Raw genomic sequence first — 20,726 nt, 5'->3', positions numbered from 1 at the left:
TGTATTTTATTGGTTTCATGTGCAAATCTAATCTTAAGATGCAGAAAATCATGGTTAGAGTCGACCCTAGAAAGTTTGGAGCCGACTCTGGCACACTTGGCACAGGCCTCGGACCGACCCCAAAAAAATTGACACAGTACTCGGGTCGACCCCAACCAGTTTCAACAGAAAAGTGCTCTCTAGATTTCTTGTCGGAGCCGACTCCACCAAAGCTCGAGTCGACCCCAACAAAATCCGAGTCGACCCCAGCTTGTATCATCAGAAAAGTGTTTTCTAAAATTTTCTGTCAGACCAACTCCAGGCAAGCTCAAGTCGACCCCAGGCAAGCTCGAGTTGACCCCAGCTCGACTGACAGCCTAACGGCTAGTTATGCAAATGTACTTCTTAAGGTTCCAACGGCTATAAACGGCTAGTTTCTTCAATCCAATGGCTAAGAACTGATTTTTGGAGATTGGAGAAGTATTTAAGAGCTACTATTCATCAAAAAAAGTATATTTTTGAGAATTTAAGCGAGCATTCAAGAAAAAGATATATTCAAGAGAGCTTCATTCATTGCTTCAGTACAAATCCAAAAGAAGGGTATTGAGCAGAATTCAAGTACCTTCAGAAGCTCAACCAATTCATTAAAGGGTGAAGCAATCTCATTGAAGAAAAGAAAAGCGTCTTCAAAGCGATAACATTTCTCTTTTCTTCTCTTTAGTGCATACTTATTTTATTTACTCATTAAGGAACTTAATACTTTGATTCACTTTCTTCTTGTAAGGTTTTTGTTGGTGAGCCCGTAAAACCAACTATGTAGGTTTGTTGGTGAGCCCGTAAAACCAACAGTGTAGGTTCTTGTTGGTGATCTCATAAAACCAACTGTTAGATTTTTGGATTGTGAGTCCGGTAAAACAATCCAACGGTAATCCGAGGGATTATCGTGAATTCTTAAGGAAATGCTTGGGAAGTGGACGTAGGTACCTTGGAGTGCACCGGACCACTATACATGCTTGTGTTTGCATTGTGTTTACTTTGTGCCACTTACTTTAATTCCTTTATTATATTGAGTAGCTGCTCTAGCTTGTTTTCTTAAAGTGATTTAATTATAATTGCCTAGAGCTTAATTACTTTTGCTTTCACTGCACTTATACTCTTCACATAGACCAGATTGAGTATTCATTTACAAATTAATTTGATGTTATAAAATTTAGAAAACCCAATTCACCCCCCTCTTAGGTTGTCATATTGGGCAATAAGTGGTATCAGAGCAGGTGCTCTAATATTAATTGTTGATCTCACGATCAAAAGCCAAAGATTATGGCAACACAAGTCGGTAGTTCTTTATCTGAGGGACAATCAACAAATAGACCATCCTTATTCAATGGCACAAACTATACTTACTGGAAAGCACGAATGAGGATATTCATACAAGCACTAGACTACGATATATGGAATATCATAGTTGAAGGACCACACACACCCATTATTAGTATAGATGGCATGGTCATTCCTAAGCCCAAAAAGGATTGGGATGACAATGATAAAAGGATGAACCCAACTCAATGCTAAGGCCATGAATGTTCTTTATTGCTCACTTGATGCGAATGAATTTAATAGAATCTCAAAATGTAATTCTGCTAAAGAAATTTGGAATAGATTAGAGATTACTCATGAGGGTACCAATCAGGTTAACGAGTCTGCTGAAACAATAACTGAAATTTTTACTAGATTTACAGATATAATAAATGGTTTTAAGAGTTTAGGTAAATCTTATTCTAACTTTGAATTGGTGCGTAAAATTCTCAGGTCTCTGCCTCGTATGTAGGAGGCCAAAGTAACAGCAATTCAGGAGGCAAAGGACCACAACGCATTTCAACTAGAAGAGCTTCTAGGGTCACTTGTGACTCGAGTTAACAATGAAGCAGAATTCTAAAGAGGAGGTCAAGAAAAAGAAAACCATTGCTCTAAAGTCTACCATTCCTAGAGAAGACACTGAGTCAGATGACTCTGATGAGGAAGATGAATATGATGAAAAAGAAGTAGCAATGCTTGCAAAGAAGTTTAGAAAGTTTATGAGGAAGAAAAATGAGTTTTACAAAAAGAAGTCTTTCTTCAAAGGTAGCTCTAGCAAAGAAAAGAAAAAGGACAAGGAAAAAGAAAAGGATATGCCCAACTGTTATGAATGTAATAAGCCCGGACACTTCAAGATAAATTGCCCACAGTTGAAATGGGGGCCGAAGAAATTCAAGAAGAAAGCTTTCATGGCTAATTGGAGTGAAAGTGAGGAATCGAGCTCAGATGAAGAAGAGCAGCAAAATACAGCTCAAATTTGCTTCATGGCACATGATGATGATCAGGTAGATACTGAACTTGAATGTGACTTTACTGTTGATGAATTGCATGATGTCTTTTTAGGCCTTATGGAAGAACACAAAAAACTTATTCACAAAAATAAAAACTTGAAGAATGAAATCAAACCCTAATAGAAGAAAAACTAAAACTATCTAATGATAATGAAACATTAAGTAAGAAATTAACTAATGAAACTGAAACCTTAATCAAAGAAAATATTGAACTAAAAAGTGAAGTTGAAAAATATAAATCTTTAGCAGATAGATTCACACTCAGCTCAAATAAATTAAATATGATTCTAGATAGTCAAAGAGCTGTTTATGACAAAACAAGATTAGGATATAGAACAAAAAGAAAACAAAAATACCTAAAGAACTTATTTGTAAAATCCAAGAATGAAAACACAACTTGTTATTGTTGAAACAAAGTAGACCATAAGGCTGATGAATGTGATTTTAGAAAATTTAATAACAAATCAAATGAAAAAGGCAAACAAAATATCAAAAAAATTGGGTTACAAAAGGAACCATAAATACTAACCCTAAAGGGCCCAACATAGTTTGGGTACCTAAAATGGATCCTTGATTTTATTTGTAGGTGTGTCTTACAGCTAATGAGAAGAATCGGCTATGGTATCTAGATAGTGGCTGTTCAAGACACATAACAGGTGATATCGATCAATTCATCACCGAAGAATCCAAAGATGGTGGTGACAATAGCAAAGGTCACATAATTGGAAAGGATAAAATCCGTATCACTCCATCTACTTTCATAGATAATGTCTGGTTAGTTAATGGCCTAAAACATAACTTGCTTAACATTAGTCAATTTTGTGATAAAGATTTTAAAGTATTTTTTGAATTATCGGTATGCATAATTACTAGTTCCAAAGATAATAGTATTGTACTCATAATATGGAAATGTCTACATGGTTGATCTTGATGATCCAGCCAAGAAGAATGGTCAATGCCTAGTTACTATGGAGGACAAAGTAAATGAGAGTACTTGGTTATGGCACCGAAGACTAGGATATGCAAGTATGAATTTAATTTCAAAACTAGTTAAAAAGAATTTAGTAAAAGGCTTGCCAAAGTTAATGTTTGAAAAAGATAAAATTGTGATGCATGTCAATTGGGTAAGCAAACAAGAACTTCTTTTAAATCAAAGAATATAGTTTTAACTTCTAGCCCTTAGAACTCATCCACATGGATCTATTTGAACCTACTAGAATTGCAAGCTCGGGAGGAAAAAAGTATGGCCTAGTAATTGTAGATGACTTCTCAAGGTACACATGGGTTTCATTCCTTGCACATAAAGATAAAAGATTTTCGATATTTCTGAAAATTTATAAAAATGTCTTAATCAAAAAGAATACTACTTTAGTTTCTATTCGTAGTGATTATAGAACTGAATTTGAAAATCAATATTTTGAAAAGATTTGTAATAAAAATGGTATTTCTCATAATTTCTTGGCCCTTAGAACACCTCAACAAAATGGGGTTGTTGAAAAAAAAATAAGACCTCAGTAGAAATGGCACGTACTATGCTCTGTGAGTCAGATCTTCTAAAGTACTTTTGGGCTGAAGCTGTGAGCACTGCTTGTCACATTTTAAACTGTGTTTTGATTCGCCCAATTACAAAGAAAACCCCATATGAACTTTGGAAAGATAAGCAACTAATTGTTAAATATTTTCGAGTTTTCGGTTGTCGCTATTTTATACTAAATAATGGCAAGGAGAAATTAAGTAAATTTGATGCAAAGTCAGATGAGGGTATCTTCTTAGGATACTCTACTTCTAGCAGGACATACAGAGTTTTCAACAGGAGATCTATTGTTGTTGAAAAATCAATGTATGTTGTTTTGAGTCTGACAGTAATCTTCTAGGAAAGAGGATGTTTTTGATGATGATGTGGGCAGATTCGAGCTTGAAAAACTGACTATTCAAGATATACCAACGGAAGAACAAGTAGATACATCAAAAGAAGATGAGGAGGAAAAAGATGATGATCAAAGTCTACTACAACTTCATGACCTACCTAAAGAATGGAGGTATGCGCATGGACACCCTAAAGATTTAATTATAGGTGATCCATCGAAAGGAGTAAGAACTCGGTCCTCCTTAAAAAATATAAATAATTATCTTGCTTTTTATCTCAAATAGAACCCAAAACTTATGAAGAAGCAGAACATGATGTAAATTGGATTAATGCTATGCAAGAAGCATTAAATCAATTTAAAAAAAATGATGCATGGACATTAACTGAAAGATCTAAAAATAATTCTGTAATTGAAACCAAATGGATCTTTAGAAATAAATTAGATAAAGATGGAATAGTAATAAGGAACAAAGCTAGGCTAGTGGTAAAAGGCTACAATCAGGAAGAAGGGATTGACTTTGAGAAAACCTTCGCTCCTATTGCTAGACTTGAAGCTATTAGATTATTACTTGCATTTGCATGCTACATGAATTTTAACTTTTATCAAATGGACGTAAAGAGTGCCTTTCTAAATGGCTATATAGCAGAGGAGGTATATGTAGAGCAATTTGAAAATTATGAATTTTCGGATCATGTGTTTAAATTGCATAAAGCATTGTATGGTTTAAAACAAACACCTAAATCTTAGTATGATAGGTTAAGTAAATTTTTGCTACATAACGATTTCAATAAAGAAAATGTTGATAAAACACCGTTCTTAAAAAGAAAAGATAAAAATCTTCTAGTAGTACAAATATACGTAGATGACATTATATTTGGTGCTACTAATGATTCTCTTTGCAAAGAATTTGCTAAGTTGATACAAGGTGAGTTCGAGATGAGCATGATGGGAGAACTCAACTTTTTTCTCGGACTCCAGATCAAGCAAACTAAGGAAGGGATCTTCATCAACCAAGCTAAATACACAAAGAAAATACTCAAAAAGTTTGGAAAGGAAGATCACAAAAAAATGGAAACTCCAATGAACACTTCTAGTAAGCTTGACAAAGACGAAAAGGGTAAAAGCATAGACATTAAACTTTATAGAGGTGTAATTGGACCTCTGCTCTATCTTACTGCTAGTAGGCCTGATATAGTGTTTAGAGTAGGTATGTGTGCTAGATATCAGTCAGATCCTAAAGAATCACACTTATCTGATGTCAAGAGAATTCTTAGATACCCAAGAAGGACATCTAACATAGGATTATGGTACTCTAAAGATTCTTATTTTGATTTAATTGCATATTCAGATGTCGATTTTGCTGGATATAAACTAGATAGAAAAAGCACTAGTAGCATATGTCAATTCTTAGGTGCTAATTTAATTTTATGGTTCAGTAAAAAGCAGAATTCAATTACACTGTCAACGGCTAAAGCCGAATATGTTGCAGCTGGAAGCTGCTGTGCTCAAGTGCTATGAATTAAGCAACAATTAGAAGATTATGGAATTAAAATTGATAAAATCCTCGTAAATTGTGATAATACAAGTGCAATCAATTTAACTAAAAATCCAGTTCAACACTCTAAGGCAAAACTCATTGAAATTAGATATTACTCATTAGAGACCATGTGCAAAATGGAAACATAAATGTTGAACATGTGTGTACTGAAAAAAAATTGGCAGATATATTTACAAAATTCCTTAGTGAGGATAGATTTTGCATGCTTAGAAGAAAATTAGGAGTATGCGACCCTTTTGCATAGAAAAAGTCAAAAGTTTCATGATACACTCCTCTCATCTCCAAAATCTTTTCATATGATTTGAAACATTGCTCAAATGATTAATTTAGAACATCTGCTCATGAGCATTGTTGACCCTTGAAAATTCATAAGGATCAGATCAGTGATAAATTATCAAAAAAAAAAAATGGTGGGGTTGATCTCGGCTCGACCAGAGACCATGGTCAAGTCGACTCCACCTCGAGCCAACCCGAGCAATGGCTTGAGTCGACTTGACGGCAGGATCCTTTCTTTTTAAGGGCGGCCAAAACCCCCAATAAAGGTATTTCACTCCTCCAAACAAGCTCTAACCCCTTAGAAAACCCCCTTCCACTCCTCCATTGACCTCCAATCACCGGTAAAACCCTATTCTTTCCTCTCCCAAGCCGATAGATCATCTTGTACGGAAGGATTGGGTGAAGATGGGGCCAAAAAGAACCGTGGCCAAGCGACCTAAGAGGGTTACTCGTTCATCTACGGCTGAGGAACGAGAAAGAGGGCAAGATGATATTTCTCCATAAGCCGAGGTACGTATAGAGTCTTCGCAACCTCCTTCCCCATTGGTTCAACTTGCTAGATTTGCCGGAAGGCCCGTCACCACCGGAAGGAAGATTGATTTTGGATTTCTAGATCGGGAGGGCTTCCATTTGAGATCATGGATTCATCAGCAAGGTTGGGAGTATCTGTGCTCTTTGGATGTACCAACATACCCTAGATTAGTTAGAGAGTTCTACTCTTCACTCCGGGTAGGGTCGAGCGGGATCGAGTCAGATGTCCGAGGAGTCCGGATTATGCTTACAAAGAAGAGTTTCAATCGACTTCTACATTTACCGAGATAGGGTTCAATATCCGTGAGATCAGAGGTCAAACTGAAAGCCTTACAGTTACAGTTGGTGTTGAAGCGTGATGATGTGGATTATTTTGATGATCTGATTGCGAGTTCACTATCAGCCGAGATGCACCTACTTCACAGTTTCATTGGTCGGATCTTATTTCTGAAGGTTGGGCATTATGATTGTGTCGGAGCGGAAGTTGGTTATCATGGAGTATGTTATTCAGGGCATTCTCCTGAATATCCCTGCGATGATACTGAGGCAGATGCGCGAAGCCGTATCTAGGATGAAGGCTTCCTTACCATATGGTATGATTCTCACCTTGATATTTTGGCAACATCAGATCAGTTTAGATGGAGAGATTTCTAGAGGCCTACTATGGATACTTACAACGAACGGACACTCCAGTGCATGGGGTACTAGAAGTTGGAAGCGCAGTGGGTACGTAGAGCTCCAAGGCAGGAGCCAAAGAGACAGGCAACTGAGCCTGATTTACTAGAGCCCGGAGACTCCATTCCAGAGCCAGAGGCACCTGCGGAACATCTATCTTCACAGACAGAGGCAGGACCTTCATCATCAGCACCACAACATAGGTCAGAGCCATCAGCACCTACTAGTTTCACGGATAAGCAACTGAGTAGGATGGCTGATGTGATGACAGATAGGCTGACGGGTCAGCTAGAGAACTTATCAGACAGATTGTCAGCACAGATCATAGGCATATCGACATAGGTGATGAGTCTTTCAGATAGGCTGACTTCTATTGAGAGAGAGCTACATGATCACATTGCATCTCAAGCAGTTGATTCTGAGGTCTCAGCACAGAGCCCGCCAGTTCTCAGTGCTTCCTCTTCTCGCAGACCGTCTCACTCTCATCAGACCAGACCTCCCTCACTACTTATACTAGGAGATCTAGAGTTCCATCTCAACTATTAGATCCATCTAGGCCTAGTGATAGGACTACAGGAGCACCTCTTGATTAGTGATAAGAGTTTTTCTAGCTCTTGTATGTATTTTTGACTTTTGTCTTTTGTTGTTGAACTACTTTTAATTGACGGAATACAATTTAATCTTTTGTAGTAGTTTGTATTTCTTATCTAGAACATTGTACTTTTGGCATAGATGAAATACAATGTTTCTTCTTGAGTTATAATCTTTGTGATGGTATCCCTTTCATTCATTCATTTATTCTTTTTGATGATAACAAAAAGGGGGAGAAAATATAAAATATAAACCAAAAAGTAAATTCTATAAGAAAGATTGTATAGGGAAGAAAATATGAGAACAAGTGAGAAAATATGAGTATTAACCCTTAAACAAAGAGGCATATATTATATACTTAAGAGGGAGACATATGACAAAAAAAAAATCTGAAATTTAAATTCTTGATACATAATTCATGATACATAAGAATTCACGATACATAAGTCAAAATACATAAGAAGGCATGATACATAAGCATTTGGCACATAATCATAAGCCTTGATACATATCCATGCAATCTTGCCTAAGTTCTAATATTTAATTATAGAGATTTGCCTTGCCTCGATACATAACCTGAAACTCTTATTTTGGCACAAACTTTTGAATATTTTGCTTTAATGATACACAAGAGTAAGGGAGAGAAAAGTTAAAATTCTTTTGGCACCTATTTGGATAAGATAAGGGGAGTTTTTGGTTCAACCCATGCTATATGATACGGTCTTTAATTAGACGATCTTGATCCAATCTTGACACTATCTCGATACTCTTGAATCAAAAGAACTTCATTAATACTAAACCTAACTTTTAATATGAATGTTAGTTTGCTTATACTCAATGTTTTGTAATCATCAAAAATAGGGAGATTGTTGACCCTAGTGTGACTTTGACGTTTACAAAGCCATTGAGATCATATGGTAGTACTAATGCCATTAATTCAATTGATCTAGTACATAAACACTTAGGGAAATACATTCTTGATACGCTCTACATATACCATTAAAACAACTCTCAAGAACTCATCTAAAGACAAATTTATTAGAAAAACTTGAGGAAAAACCTAAATTTCAGTTTGACAAAGTTAAGAGTCAAGTTTTTCTTGTTAAAGGGCAATTCTGTCCTTTCTATAGTTAAAGAAAAGTATTCTTTTTTGTGCCAAGCATCCTAAATAAAAATAAACTACTTGTAATGTCTTTTATTAGTTTCATATACAAATCTAACCTTAAGATGCAGAAAATCAGGATTAGAGTCGACCTCAAAAAGTTTGGAGCCAACTCTAGCACATTTGGCACACTTTGGCACACTTGGCAGAGGCCTCAGGTCACCCCAGAAAAATTGGTACAGTACTCGAGTCGACCCCAACCAGTTTCAACAGAAAAGTGCTCTCTGGATTTTCTGTCAGAGCCGACTCCACCAAAGCTCGAGTTGACCCCAACCATGCTCGAGTCGACCCAACAAAATTCGAGTTGACCTCAGCTTATATCATCAGAAAAGTGTTTTCTGGAATTCCCTGTCAGAGCCGACTCCATCAAAGCTCGAGTCGACCCCAGGCAAGCTCAAGTCGTCCCGAGCTCGACTGACAGCCTAACGGCTAGTTCTGTAGATGTACTTGTTAAGGCTCCAACGACTATAAACAGCTAGTTTTTTCAATCCAATGGCTAGGAACTGATTTTTGGAGGTTGGAGGAGTATTTAAGAGCTACTATTTATCAGAAAAATTATCCTTTTGAGAATTTAAGTGAGCATTCAAGAAAAAGATATATTCAAGAGAGCTTCATTTTTTGCTTCAGTTCAAATCCAAAAGAAGGGTGTTAAGCAAAATTCAAGTGCCTTCAAGAGCTCAACCAATTCATTAAAGAGTGAAGCAATCTCAGTGAAGAAATGAAAAGCACCTTCAAAGCGATAATATTTCTCTTTTCTTCTCTTTGGTGCATACTTATTTTATTTGCTCATTAAGGAGCTTAATACTTTGATTCACTTTCTTCTTGTAATGTTCTTGTTGGTGAGTCCGTAAAACCAACTGTGTAGGTTTGTTGGTGAGCCCGTAAAACCAACGGTGTAGGTTCTTGTTGGTGATCCTGCAAAACCAACTGTTAGAATTTTGGATTGTGAGCCCGGTAAAACAATCCAACTATAATCCGAGAGGTTATAGTGAATTTCCAAGAAAATGCTTGGGGAGTGGACGTAGGTGCCTTGGAGTGCACCGTATCACTATACGTGCTTGTGTTTGCATTATGTTTACTTTGTGCCACTTACTTTATTTTCTTTATTATATTGAGTAGTTGCTCTAGCTTGATTTCTTAAAGTGATTTAATTGTAATTGCCTAGAGCTTAATTACTCTCGCTTCCGCTGCACTTATACTCTTCACATAGGCTAGATTGAGTATTCATTTACAAATTAATTTGAGATCATAAAATTTAGAAAACCCAATTCACCCCCCTTTTGGGTTGTCACCTTGGACAACATCAACTATGTGAAGGGTGTCTTGTTGGCCAACAATTTCGAAAGAGCTTTGCAAGAGAAACTACTTCAAGAGCAAGTGAGCCACTTCAATTTGTTCATGCCGATATTTGTGGACCAATCAAGCCTTCTTTATTTGGTAACAATTGATATTTTCTTCTCTTTATTGATGATTTTCATTGAAAAACTTGGATTTATTTCTTGAAAGAAAAATCTGAAGTATTTGGTGCTTTTAAAAAAATTAAAGCACTTCTTGAAAAGAAAAGTGGCTATTATATTAAAGCCTTAAGAACGGATAGAGGGGAACATTTTACTTTTAATGAGTTTAATGAGTTTTGTGAAGCAAATGATATTCGACGGCTCTTGACTGTTTCAAGATCTCCACAACAAAATAGTGTTGTCGAAAGGAAGAATAGGAGCATTCTCGATATGGCTCGAAGCATGTTGAGGACAAAGAAGATGCTGAAAGAATTTTGGGCAGAAACAGTTGATTGTGCGGTGTATTTATTGAACCGGTGTCCAACAAGTATCCTACGGGACAAAACTCCCTTAGAAGCATAAAGTGGAAGAAAGCCAAGTGTTTCTCATTTAAAAGTTTTTGGGAGCATTAGCTATGTTCATGTACCCGATCAAGAGAGGTCCAAACTCGATAATAAAAGCAAGAAGCACATCTTCATTGGATATGATCAATGTTCCAAAGGCTGCAAGCTCTACAATCCAAGTGTTGGCAAGGCGACTATTAGTAGAGATGTGGAGTTCAATGAAAAAGATTTATGGGATTGGAGTAATGAAGATAAAGAGAGGTATAATTTCTGTCCATTCCTTGATGAGCATAAGCAAAGAAGTGAAGTTCAAGAGCCGACAACACCTTCTTGATCACCAACAACATCTAGTAAACCTTCATTTTTTAGTGGAAGCTCAAATGAAAGGAAACCACAAATGAGGAGTCTTCAAGATCTTTATGAGGTAACGAAAAATTTAAGTAATAATCTATCTCTTTTTTGTCACTTTGCTAATTGTGAGCCCATAGCTTTTGAAAAAGCAGTAAAAGATGAGAAGTGGAGAATTGCCATGGATGAGGAGATCAAGTCGATTGAGAAGAATGACTCTTGGGAGTTGGCAACCATGTCGAAAGGTCAAAAGTTTATTGGTGTGAAGTGGGTTTTCAAAGAAAAGAAGAATGCTAAGGGTGAAGTAGAGAGATACAAGGCAAGGTTGGTAGCCAAGGGATATAGCCAACATCCTAAGATTGACTAAGTGAAGTGTTTGCTCCTGTTGCACGGTTGAAGATCATCTAAATAATAATTTCACTTGCGGCTCAAAAAAAGTAGAAGATTTATCAAATGGATATCAAATCGACTTTCTTGAATGGCATTCTTGACGAAAAGGTTTATGTTGAACAACCCTTGGGCTATGTGATCAAAGGACATGAAAACAAAGTGTTGAAGTTGAAGAAAGCCTTGTATGGTTTGAAGCAAGCGCCAAAAGCTTGAAATAGTCAGATTGATAAATATTTCCAAGAGAATGGGTTTACCAAGTGCCCACATGAGTATGCTCTCTATGCTAAGGTGCGTAAAAATGGAAATATTTTGCTTGTTTGCTTATATGTTAATGATTTGATTTTTGCGGGCAATAATACAAGTATGTTTGGAGAGTTTAAGCAAGCTATGACTAGACAATTTGAAATGACGGATATTGGTCTCATGTCTTATTATCTTGGTATTGAGATCTAGCAAATAGAAGATGGAATTTTTATTTTCCAGGAAGGTTTTGCCAAGGAGATCCTTAAGAGGTTTAAGATGGAAGATTGTCAACTCGTGAGCACTTCGGTGGAATGCAAAGTCAAATTGTCTAAGAATGAAGGAGAGAAGGTAGATTCTGCAACCTTCAAGCGTCTAGTCGAAAGTTTGAGATACCTAACTTGTACAAGATCAGACAAACTTTTTGGAGTTGGGCTTGTTAGTCGATTTATGGAGTCACCAAACATGGCACATTTCAAAGCGACGAAACAAATTCTTCATTATATCAAAGGTACAAATGGTTTTGGCTTGCTTTATTCATTTTCTAATGAATTTAAGCTTGTGGGCTCTAGTGATAGTGATTGGGCCGGAGATATGAATGACTAGAAGAGCACTAGCGGCTTTGTTTTCTACTTAGAAATACGCCTTTTATTTGGAGTTCGAAGAAGCAATCAATTGTGACACTTTCTACTTGTGCAGCTGAATATATTGCCGCTGCATTTTGTGTTTGTCATGTCATATGATTAAGAAGATTGTTGAAGGAGTTACACATGCCACGAGAGGAGGTTACGGAGATTTTTGTTGACAACAAGTCGGCCATTATATTGGCAAAGAATCTTGTTTTCCATTATAGAAGCAAGCACATATATACGAGGTACCATTTTCTTAGAGATTGCATTGTGAAGAACGAAGTGCAAGTAAAGTATGTGAAGACCATGATTAAGTTGTGGATATTTTTATGAAGCCTCTCAAGTATGACACTTTTAGCAAGTTGAGGATAATGCTTGGAGTTACGAGGAATTAAGTTTAAAGGGAGGTGTTGAGAAAATAAACTTAATAAATATTTTTTAGGAGATTCATGAATATATGAAGGATCACCTTAAGAGTAGTGGTTCATGTATTTGGGTTTTCAATCTGCATTTAAGTGGTTCATGTATTTAGATTTTCAATGTGCATTCAGTTGGATTTTTAATGTGCATTTAGGTAGTTCATGTATTTGAGTTTTCAATGTGCATTCATTTGGGTTTTCAATGTGCATTAGGTGGTTCATGTATTTGGGTTTTCTATGTATACCTAGGAGTCCTATAAATTCTATATAAGTCTTGTTGTTTTGGCAAGGGACAAGAGCTAAAGTGAATAGAAATTTTTTTAAAATATTTGACCTCTTCATCCTTTCCTCTCTAGGAAAATCTCTCTTCCTATATTCCAACAGAACAATCTGTTGGAAATATTTTGCCTAAAAATTGCTATATCTTTATTTTATAGAAGTATTATAAAAGAAAAATCTACTAGAATAAAATCTGAAGATTGAAAAGAGCTTACTTAAATCATGACGCGTGATATACACTACCCTAAGAACGTAATTCATCCCTACATATAAGTTTACAGCGATCTTGTCTCTAGATACAACCAGGCTTAGCCCGATCCTCGTCCAACGAGCACAATCGCAATACAGGCTTGACCCGACCGACTTCTTCAAATGCCAAGAAAATAAGAAAATATAAAAAGCAAAAAGTTGAAGAGTAAAAGAACTTCTGTCTATGGAAGAAATTCTCGAAAGATAGAGTACTAGTAAGAAAGAGAGAGATCAAATTATTTTTTTATTAATTCCAGAGGAGTCTATTTATAGACTCTATCTCGAAGACCATAGAGATGCAGTGGTTTCGAAGAATGTAATAATTCTAAAACACCATATTTTTTCGAAAACCAACATTCTCTTTCGAAGAGTCACCACTTTTCTGAAAGTGGCGTCTCACAAAAGGATATTTTTAAGCATTTAAAACAACTAAAAATTTAGAGGATAAACAAATAAAATCTTTTTTAATTAAAACTCCAACAATCTTCCATAAAAGATTTAATTGTTTTGAAAATTTTAAAGCAAAATTTCTAGGCAATTTATATTGTGCAATAGGTAAGGTGTCTAATGGATTTGAACCTCACTTAGAGTTGATAGTATCTATCTAAAAGAATCATAGTGGATTAGACCTTGAACTAGGTCATTTGACTCAAACTTCAACTTATCACACATACAGTATGGATTAATTGGGTCTCTATGCGGTTAGTTCCATTTAAAGGTCTATCACTTAGTACCTTGATTTTTCATAAGAATTTTATTAGGATTAGCCCAAACCCCTAGTCGTGGCCCATATAACAATTGTGACATAGGTAAGTTCTCCAAGGGTATTTATAACCTAATACCCTGTAGATTTTTTATCTTAGACTCATTAAGAGTATAACTCAACCTTTTTAGTATATATTTTTGTCATTGATAAGAGCACTCATCATAGGAATGGGAGGAGATATACTCCCAAAAAATGTGCTCTAACACAATCACTCAATCAGTTTTGTTTCTACTACATTGAACCTCCTTCGTGGGATCTCAAATCACAGATGTTGGGTATCCACTCTCGGTGACCAAATGTGGGCTTAAGGCCCACCTCCCTCGATGATCCTAAAACTCCACTCCTACACAAACCCTTGGTTAAATGATCTACAAAGTTTTTTTGAGACTTGACAAATTTCAAGAAAATGGCATTACTCTTTTTGAGTTATCTTATAAATTTATGATGAATTCCAATATTCTTATTCATCTTGTTGTTAGTACGCTTTTGATTCATAAGATTTTAAGTTAGATTCTAGATTTTGAAATAAATGCAATAAAGAGCAATAATATCAATAAAATTAAATAACTGTACTAAGAAATATAACAAGTAATGCAACTTTGTAATTTCTGCGTATTTTTCAAAGCAACTGTATATATTTTGAGAACTAATATATGCACAGTTTTCAAAACAACAGTAATTTCTACACAGCTTTTAAAAGGGTAGGAGTTTTTTGCATAGATTTTAAAGATAAAATTTTGCCCATTAATTAAAGATTGCAGAAAATAGATTGCATATAATTTTAAAATATAGAAAAATTGCATGGATTTTAAAGCTACAGTAATTTTCTACACAGATTTTGAATCTGTAAAAAATTTCTACATGGACTTTAAAGTTGCAAAAAATATTTGCAAATATTTTAAATCTGCAGAAAATTTCTATATAGTTTTTAAAGTTGTAAAAAATTTGTTTGCACAATTTTCAGAGCAATATGACTTTCTAAAAGGACTGATTTTTGTAAATAAAAAAATGCAGCTTTCTAATTCTATATAATTAAAACTAAATTTAGTCTTATGCAATTGAACAAAATTTGATAAATGATCAAATAGCAATTTCTGGTGTAATTAAAATCACGTTCTTTGACAGTTGAAAATATTTTGTCTAGAAACTGCTATATCTTTATTTTATAAAAGTATTATAAAAAAATAATATACTAAAATAAAATCAAAAGATTGAAAAGAGCTTGTCTGGATCGAGGCGTGTGATATATTGCCCTAAGAACATGATTCGCCCTTACGTGTAGGTTTGTGGCGATCTCGTTCCTAAGGTACAGCAATCCAGCTCAATCCGATCCTCTTCTAACGAGCACGATTGCTGTAGAGGCTTGACCTGACCGACTCCTTCAGATGGCCAGAAAATAAAAAAAGATAGAAAGCAGAAAATTGAAAAGTGAAAAATTCTCTGTTTGTGGAAGAAATTCTCGAGAGACAAAGTACTAATAAAAAGAAAGAGATCAAATTATTTTTTGATTAATCTCGGAGGAGTCTATTTATAGACTCTATTTCAAAGACCGAAGAGAATTGATATTCTGAAGATACGTAATGTTTCGAAAACACCATATATTTTCGAAAACCAATATTTTCTTTCGAAGAGTCACAACTCTTCTAAAAGAGGCGTCACATAAAAGGGTATTTAAAAACATTTACAACAACTAAAAATTTAGAAAACAAGAAAATTTAAATCTTTTTTAATTAAAACTCCAGTACAATCACCTTTACTTTCACATTGATATTGTAAATAACTTCTCTATAGGTAAAACCTGGGTGGGTTTTATACCCTCCCTTTACATCGGAAAAAAAAAGAAGAAAAATGCTATCATGACAGAAAAGTACCTCCAAGCACTGGCAAACGTTCTTACACTCATGAAGATTGTTAGTGCAGTCCATATTCCAATGAATCCATGAGTTGAAGAAAGATATATCAGGCATGGAATGCTAACAGCAGCAACGGCAACCTAAAGATGGAGAATAATATAAAAATATAACCATAATAATCAAGCCTTAGTCCAGCAAAGATGGAAAAATATATCAGAAGGATTTATAATTGAAGAGAAGTTGATTTCAATAATATGCTGACTGAGGTTGATAAGGACTTGCCATAGAATAAGCAGAAAATGTGTAATCAGATGCTCCAAAGTTGATGCCATCAAATACAAAGGCCAATGAATTAAGCGTTTGTGTACCAGCAACAAACTGAGTCACAAATATCAAATTTTTCGACAGAAGATGTATCAGATACTTATACAAGTCAGGGAGAATCATGATTATAATTTCAAGAAAAAAGGTTGGAGGAAATACGGTCTATTGCATTTTTTATTTCTCTGATTGTGGTTCTAATGCTTTTGAAGTAAAATTAGTCTACTCAAGCTTGAAGTTCATGCTTTCTTTATGACCTTTTTTCCTTCAACTTTTAAGGGTACTTTTTCTATTACTGTATAATACATCATGATAAACTGCAAAGATGATATACCGGAATTCCTTTGTGAATTATATGTATCACATTAATGTCTTTTGTGAATATTCCTGATCCAAACTGCAGTCCAACTCCTAGCAGAAGTGTGAGGGCCATTCCCGGTACAATGCTTAACTGCAGTATGTGAATTAAAATTGTTAATAATACATTGAGGGGGAAAAAGGGAGAAGAATTTTAATCAGAATTTCTGATACCTGTAATACACGAGCTGTAGCAGCTACTACCTTGTGATAGTCCCCTCTCGCAAATGCACTGGCAAGTATTGCCTGCAAAGATGCAAAGTTCAGTTGCTCAGAAAAACAATCAGGGTTTAAAATACGCTAACTTTAGCTTTTGTTGATTAAAAAGAAAAGATAACATAATTATGAATCTAGAGAAAAGTCTTTCTGCAGCCAGTCTATCCAGTTGCATTGCTTATGAATTTCTATTAGTATGTTGAAATCATTATAGCCAATTAATTTTCAGACACGCATATAACAAGAAGTTGGGAGGTCTACGTGGAAGCAGATATTAACTATAACCGAGTGTGATAACTTCACATGGTTCCTCCAACTGATGCATGTTTGTCATATGCTGTGATGAGAATGGAGGTCTAACCTGTCCTGCAACGGCCAGACCATCTCAAGGAGAGATGTAGCCAACCAAACCTGCAAGCATATCTGAAATGCTGCCATAATAATTGGTCCGTGGCGTGCAGCCAATGATGCTCCTAGCGTTACACAGAATGTTACAGCTATCACCCTCGCTAGAAGCAGAAATCCTGGGTTCCATAAAAAAACAGTAAACCCGACTTTGATTAGAACTGGAAATCAAAGCATGTCGAGAGAGAAGTCAGTATTTACCCATGCTCCATAGCTAATACCTAGCTCTGTAATTATCTTTTGTATAATCTTTCTGCCACTTTCACTTTAAATAAGAAATATCACTATTATGCTATCAACCCAGGATCCTCTGCAGTGTGCTGTTTGCACTGCATAGTGCTCGCAGCACTCGATGGTTATCAAACAAGGTGTGCTGTGTATGACATGTAAGGCTGCCTTGTTTGATGGCTGTCTATCTCCTAATGATTGCCATCGAGTGTTGTACAGCACTCTGCGGTGCACCACAGAGGATCCATGCTCTAAGCTATTACTGCATGCCATTGTGGAAGAGCTCATGACTACCCTAGTGTAGGTCCTTCAGAACCTCAAACCAATAATCCTTACAAGCATCCATCTCATTCTTAACCTTAATCTGGAGGTCCATGCCTTCTGAGCTGGAACCAACAAAATGCTTGTTGAAACCATAGCTCTAACCTATCAACTTACCTATTACAATATTTTAAACATGCCACCTGAAATGACTAATATGAAGCAAACTCTTTCACCTGATCTTAATATTTGTCCAATTTTATGTGCTAAATCTCATGCACATACAGAATCTAAATTTAAGTCCAGCATGCGATTTAAATTGGCCAGAGTAAGCTGAGGTTGAGATTTAATCAGAAATCTCATCAGGCAATAAGCTGAAGTCTCACACATAGTAAGAAACATCAATAAGTCAGTTTAGTTTAAGCAGAGGATGTAAGCTAATATTAATTTGATATTACAGAACTTTTGCTAGGTGTTTCACTGTGCATGGTTCGAAATCTTACCACATCTGAGGAATCGACTAAATTTCAGGGCTTTGATACTAGGTGGCACGACATTAACTTGTTTCACTAGTCTGGATAACAATATCAATGTAATAAGGCACCTGCAAGGAGCAAATTCGTGAGACATCAACATCTGAACGAAGAGAATTCCAAGATAATGAATAGGTGACTAAAGTAAGTAGCACTTACTGAGAAATAACATGGGCAATAGCTGCACCACTGACTCCCAGGTGTAAAGCATATATCAGAATTGGATCTAAAATGATGTTGGTCACATCTCCCACCACTACAATGTCAGGGAAGGAAATTTGCAGGAATTAAAATGACGCCATAAAAATTGAGAAAAGTGAAACAGCAAAGTAGATTTACTATCACTTGGAGCAACCACTTTACAAATGACAAGCCATATCCCATTCTCTGGGTTTGGTTTATCAAATTAAGACATGATACCCTAATGCTTGAAAATGTTGTATGATCAGATTTCAAACTTGATGTCAAGTAGCTTGGATAGGTGTCCAATGGATGGCCAAGGCATCCCTTAGTCCAGGAGATGATCGGCAAGATAGGTTGTCCTCAGTCTCGATGCATATAGAGTTTGGCCAAGAATCTAAAACCAACATTCTAATCATGTTTGTCTCAAACCGCAGTCAAATCCAACTTCCTGAACTCACTTGCTGTGAGACTAGGGCTTGAATGGGCTGAAGTCGGCAGACCCTCCGACTCCAGCCCTTGGCCCAAAGGAAAAGCGAATCGCGATCCTCTGCTCCATGTTCCTCGGGGCGTAACGGCCGGCAGCGCTGCAGCCCCCCCGCGGCCGCCCCGCGGCCGCTTGAACGGCCGTCGATCCCACTCAACCGCCGCGATTCGTGAACGGGCCGACCGCCCCTCGGAAACCCACTATAAGAACCCCCTCTTCCTCTGCCATTGACCCACCGCCGAGCTCCCTCTCTTCTCTCTCCTCCGTCTCCTCCCTCCTTCTCCTCCTTCTCCGGTGGCCGACGTGCCATCCCGGCCAAGAACCACCACCGAGATTTCTCTCCCCTCCTTTCCCTTTGTTCCGAGATCCACTTGGTTGCCAGAAGCGCCGCCGCCACAGCCACTTGACCGCCGGACCAAGCCATCCTCGGCCGAGATCCTCCTCTCCATCAGCATGCCGGTGAGTCACTCTTCTCTCTATTCTTCCATTTCTAGTTAAACCGAAGTATGTCTACCCCTGTTCCGAGCCAAACCGAGAGCTCTCGGTCTTCCTTCCCGCCGGCCACTGCAACAGCCGCCGGCTGCCATGCGGTCAGGTGGTCATCGACGTCCGGCCACCCAAGCCCGGCCACTGCCAGAGCTCCGTCCCTCCTCCATCTCTTCCATCCTTTCCTCCCTATTTCTAAGGGCTCCTTTGGTTCGCGGGAAGCATTTTCCTTTCTTTCTTTCTCTTTTTTTTTTTTTTTTTTTTTTTTTTTTTTTTTTTTTTTTTTGTGGTAAATCGGCCGCTCACACATGACGGGCGTGAAGCTGGCCTACAAAATCAGAAAACAATATACTGCGCAAAGACGCAGGCACAGCCTCGTGGCCTACCCAAAGAAAATCTCCCGAGTGATGAGCCGCGAAATCATGTGGCATTTCTAGAAGAAGATGCCTAGGAAAGTACTTTTGGCATGTTTGGTTGACCATGGAAAAGTAACAAATTTCCAAGGTGCTTATGTTTGGTTGGCCATCCACTTTCCTAGGAAAGTTATATATAATTCCTATTATGCTCTTAATAAAAATTAGATTTTTAATGCCTCTTTAATGCTTCTTTAATGTTGAAGGGACTTTTTGGGAAAAAGTAAAAATGGAGTGATTCCCGCCTCATGGAAAGTAATTTTCCCATGTTTCTCATGGGAAAGGCTTTCCCATGAAATGTGGGAATCACATTCCCATGGGAATACAACTTTCCCTTCTCTCTCCTTTGAAAACTTCAACCAAATAAAAGGCATCTCATTACTTTTCCGTTGACCACACTTTCCCCCCCTCCTTTTCCCGCGAACCAAACGAGCCCTAAGCTTAACGGGATGAAAACCATTTTAGGCCGTGAACAGCCATTTGGGCCCTGTTCATATCTAGGCTCAGTTCAGTGATTGGGGACTTGTCGGGCCGTTTACTCGTTTGGGGCCTTGTCGGGCCGTTTATCCATTGGGCCTTATTGGGCTGTTTACCTATTTGGGCTGTTATCCATTTGGGCCGTATAGGGCCATTTATTCATTTGGGTCATGTTGGGCCGCTATCCATTTGGGCCGTTTTGGGTCGTTTACTCATTTGGGCCATATTGGACCATTTATCCATTTGGGCGTATAGGGCCGTTTACCTATTCGGGCCTTGTTGGGCCGTATTTATTTCGAGCCCTATTCACCTGGGTCATTTTCATCTTGGGCCTCACCATCAT

The 20,726-nt window shown here is 37.1% G+C and overlaps 2 protein-coding genes across 7 annotated transcripts in view; both read right to left on the bottom strand.

Annotated features, from left to right (window-relative positions):
* LOC120106182 (uncharacterized) overlaps positions 1-19,734 on the bottom strand; it is a 36,606-nt gene extending 16,872 nt beyond the window's left edge. The window contains exons 1-8 of one of the 6 annotated variants that reach the window (XM_089927401.1): positions 18,704-19,688; positions 18,500-18,596; positions 18,311-18,411; positions 17,275-17,437; positions 16,872-16,943; positions 16,675-16,791; positions 16,302-16,397; positions 16,038-16,159 (exon numbers count right to left, since the gene is read on the bottom strand). The gene's annotated coding sequence lies outside the window, so the exon portion shown is untranslated. Of the gene's footprint in view, positions 1-16,037; positions 16,160-16,301; positions 16,398-16,674; positions 16,792-16,871; positions 16,944-17,274; positions 17,438-18,310; positions 18,412-18,499 lie in introns of all 6 variants that reach the window. The other 5 variants (XM_089927402.1, XM_089927400.1, XM_089927403.1 and 2 more) reach the window with 5 other exon arrangements.
* On the bottom strand, positions 15,926-19,462 carry LOC103697705 (protein DETOXIFICATION 42-like). The gene is made up of 9 exons (XM_089927611.1): positions 19,315-19,462; positions 18,500-18,596; positions 18,311-18,411; positions 17,325-17,437; positions 16,872-16,943; positions 16,675-16,791; positions 16,302-16,397; positions 16,038-16,159; positions 15,926-15,986 (listed from the first exon to the last, which is right to left on the bottom strand). Exons 1-9 carry the CDS (start codon positions 19,460-19,462, stop codon positions 15,926-15,928), a joined length of 927 nt encoding a protein of 308 aa, XP_089783737.1.
* Positions 19,735-20,726: the final 992 nt, after the last annotated feature.

This window comes from Phoenix dactylifera, chromosome 15 (genome assembly GCF_051530095.1).
Source record: "Phoenix dactylifera cultivar Ajwa chromosome 15, Ajwa_hap1_PhDact_Kaust_v1.1, whole genome shotgun sequence".
Lineage (NCBI taxonomy): Eukaryota > Viridiplantae > Streptophyta > Magnoliopsida > Arecales > Arecaceae > Phoenix > Phoenix dactylifera.
This window is presented reverse-complemented; position numbering and strand designations above follow the sequence as displayed.

Coding starts and splice junctions, on each gene's coding strand:
- LOC103697705 (XM_089927611.1), bottom strand. CDS start 19,462: ATGCTGATGGAGAGGAGGATCTCGGCCGAGGATGGCTTGGTCCGGCGG. Junction 16,792..16,871: donor CTACAGCTCGTGTATTACAG/GTATCAGAAATT, acceptor CACATACTGCAG/TTAAGCATTGTACCGGGAAT. Junction 16,398..16,674: donor TAATTCACAAAGGAATTCCG/GTATATCATCTT, acceptor TTTGTGACTCAG/TTTGTTGCTGGTACACAAAC.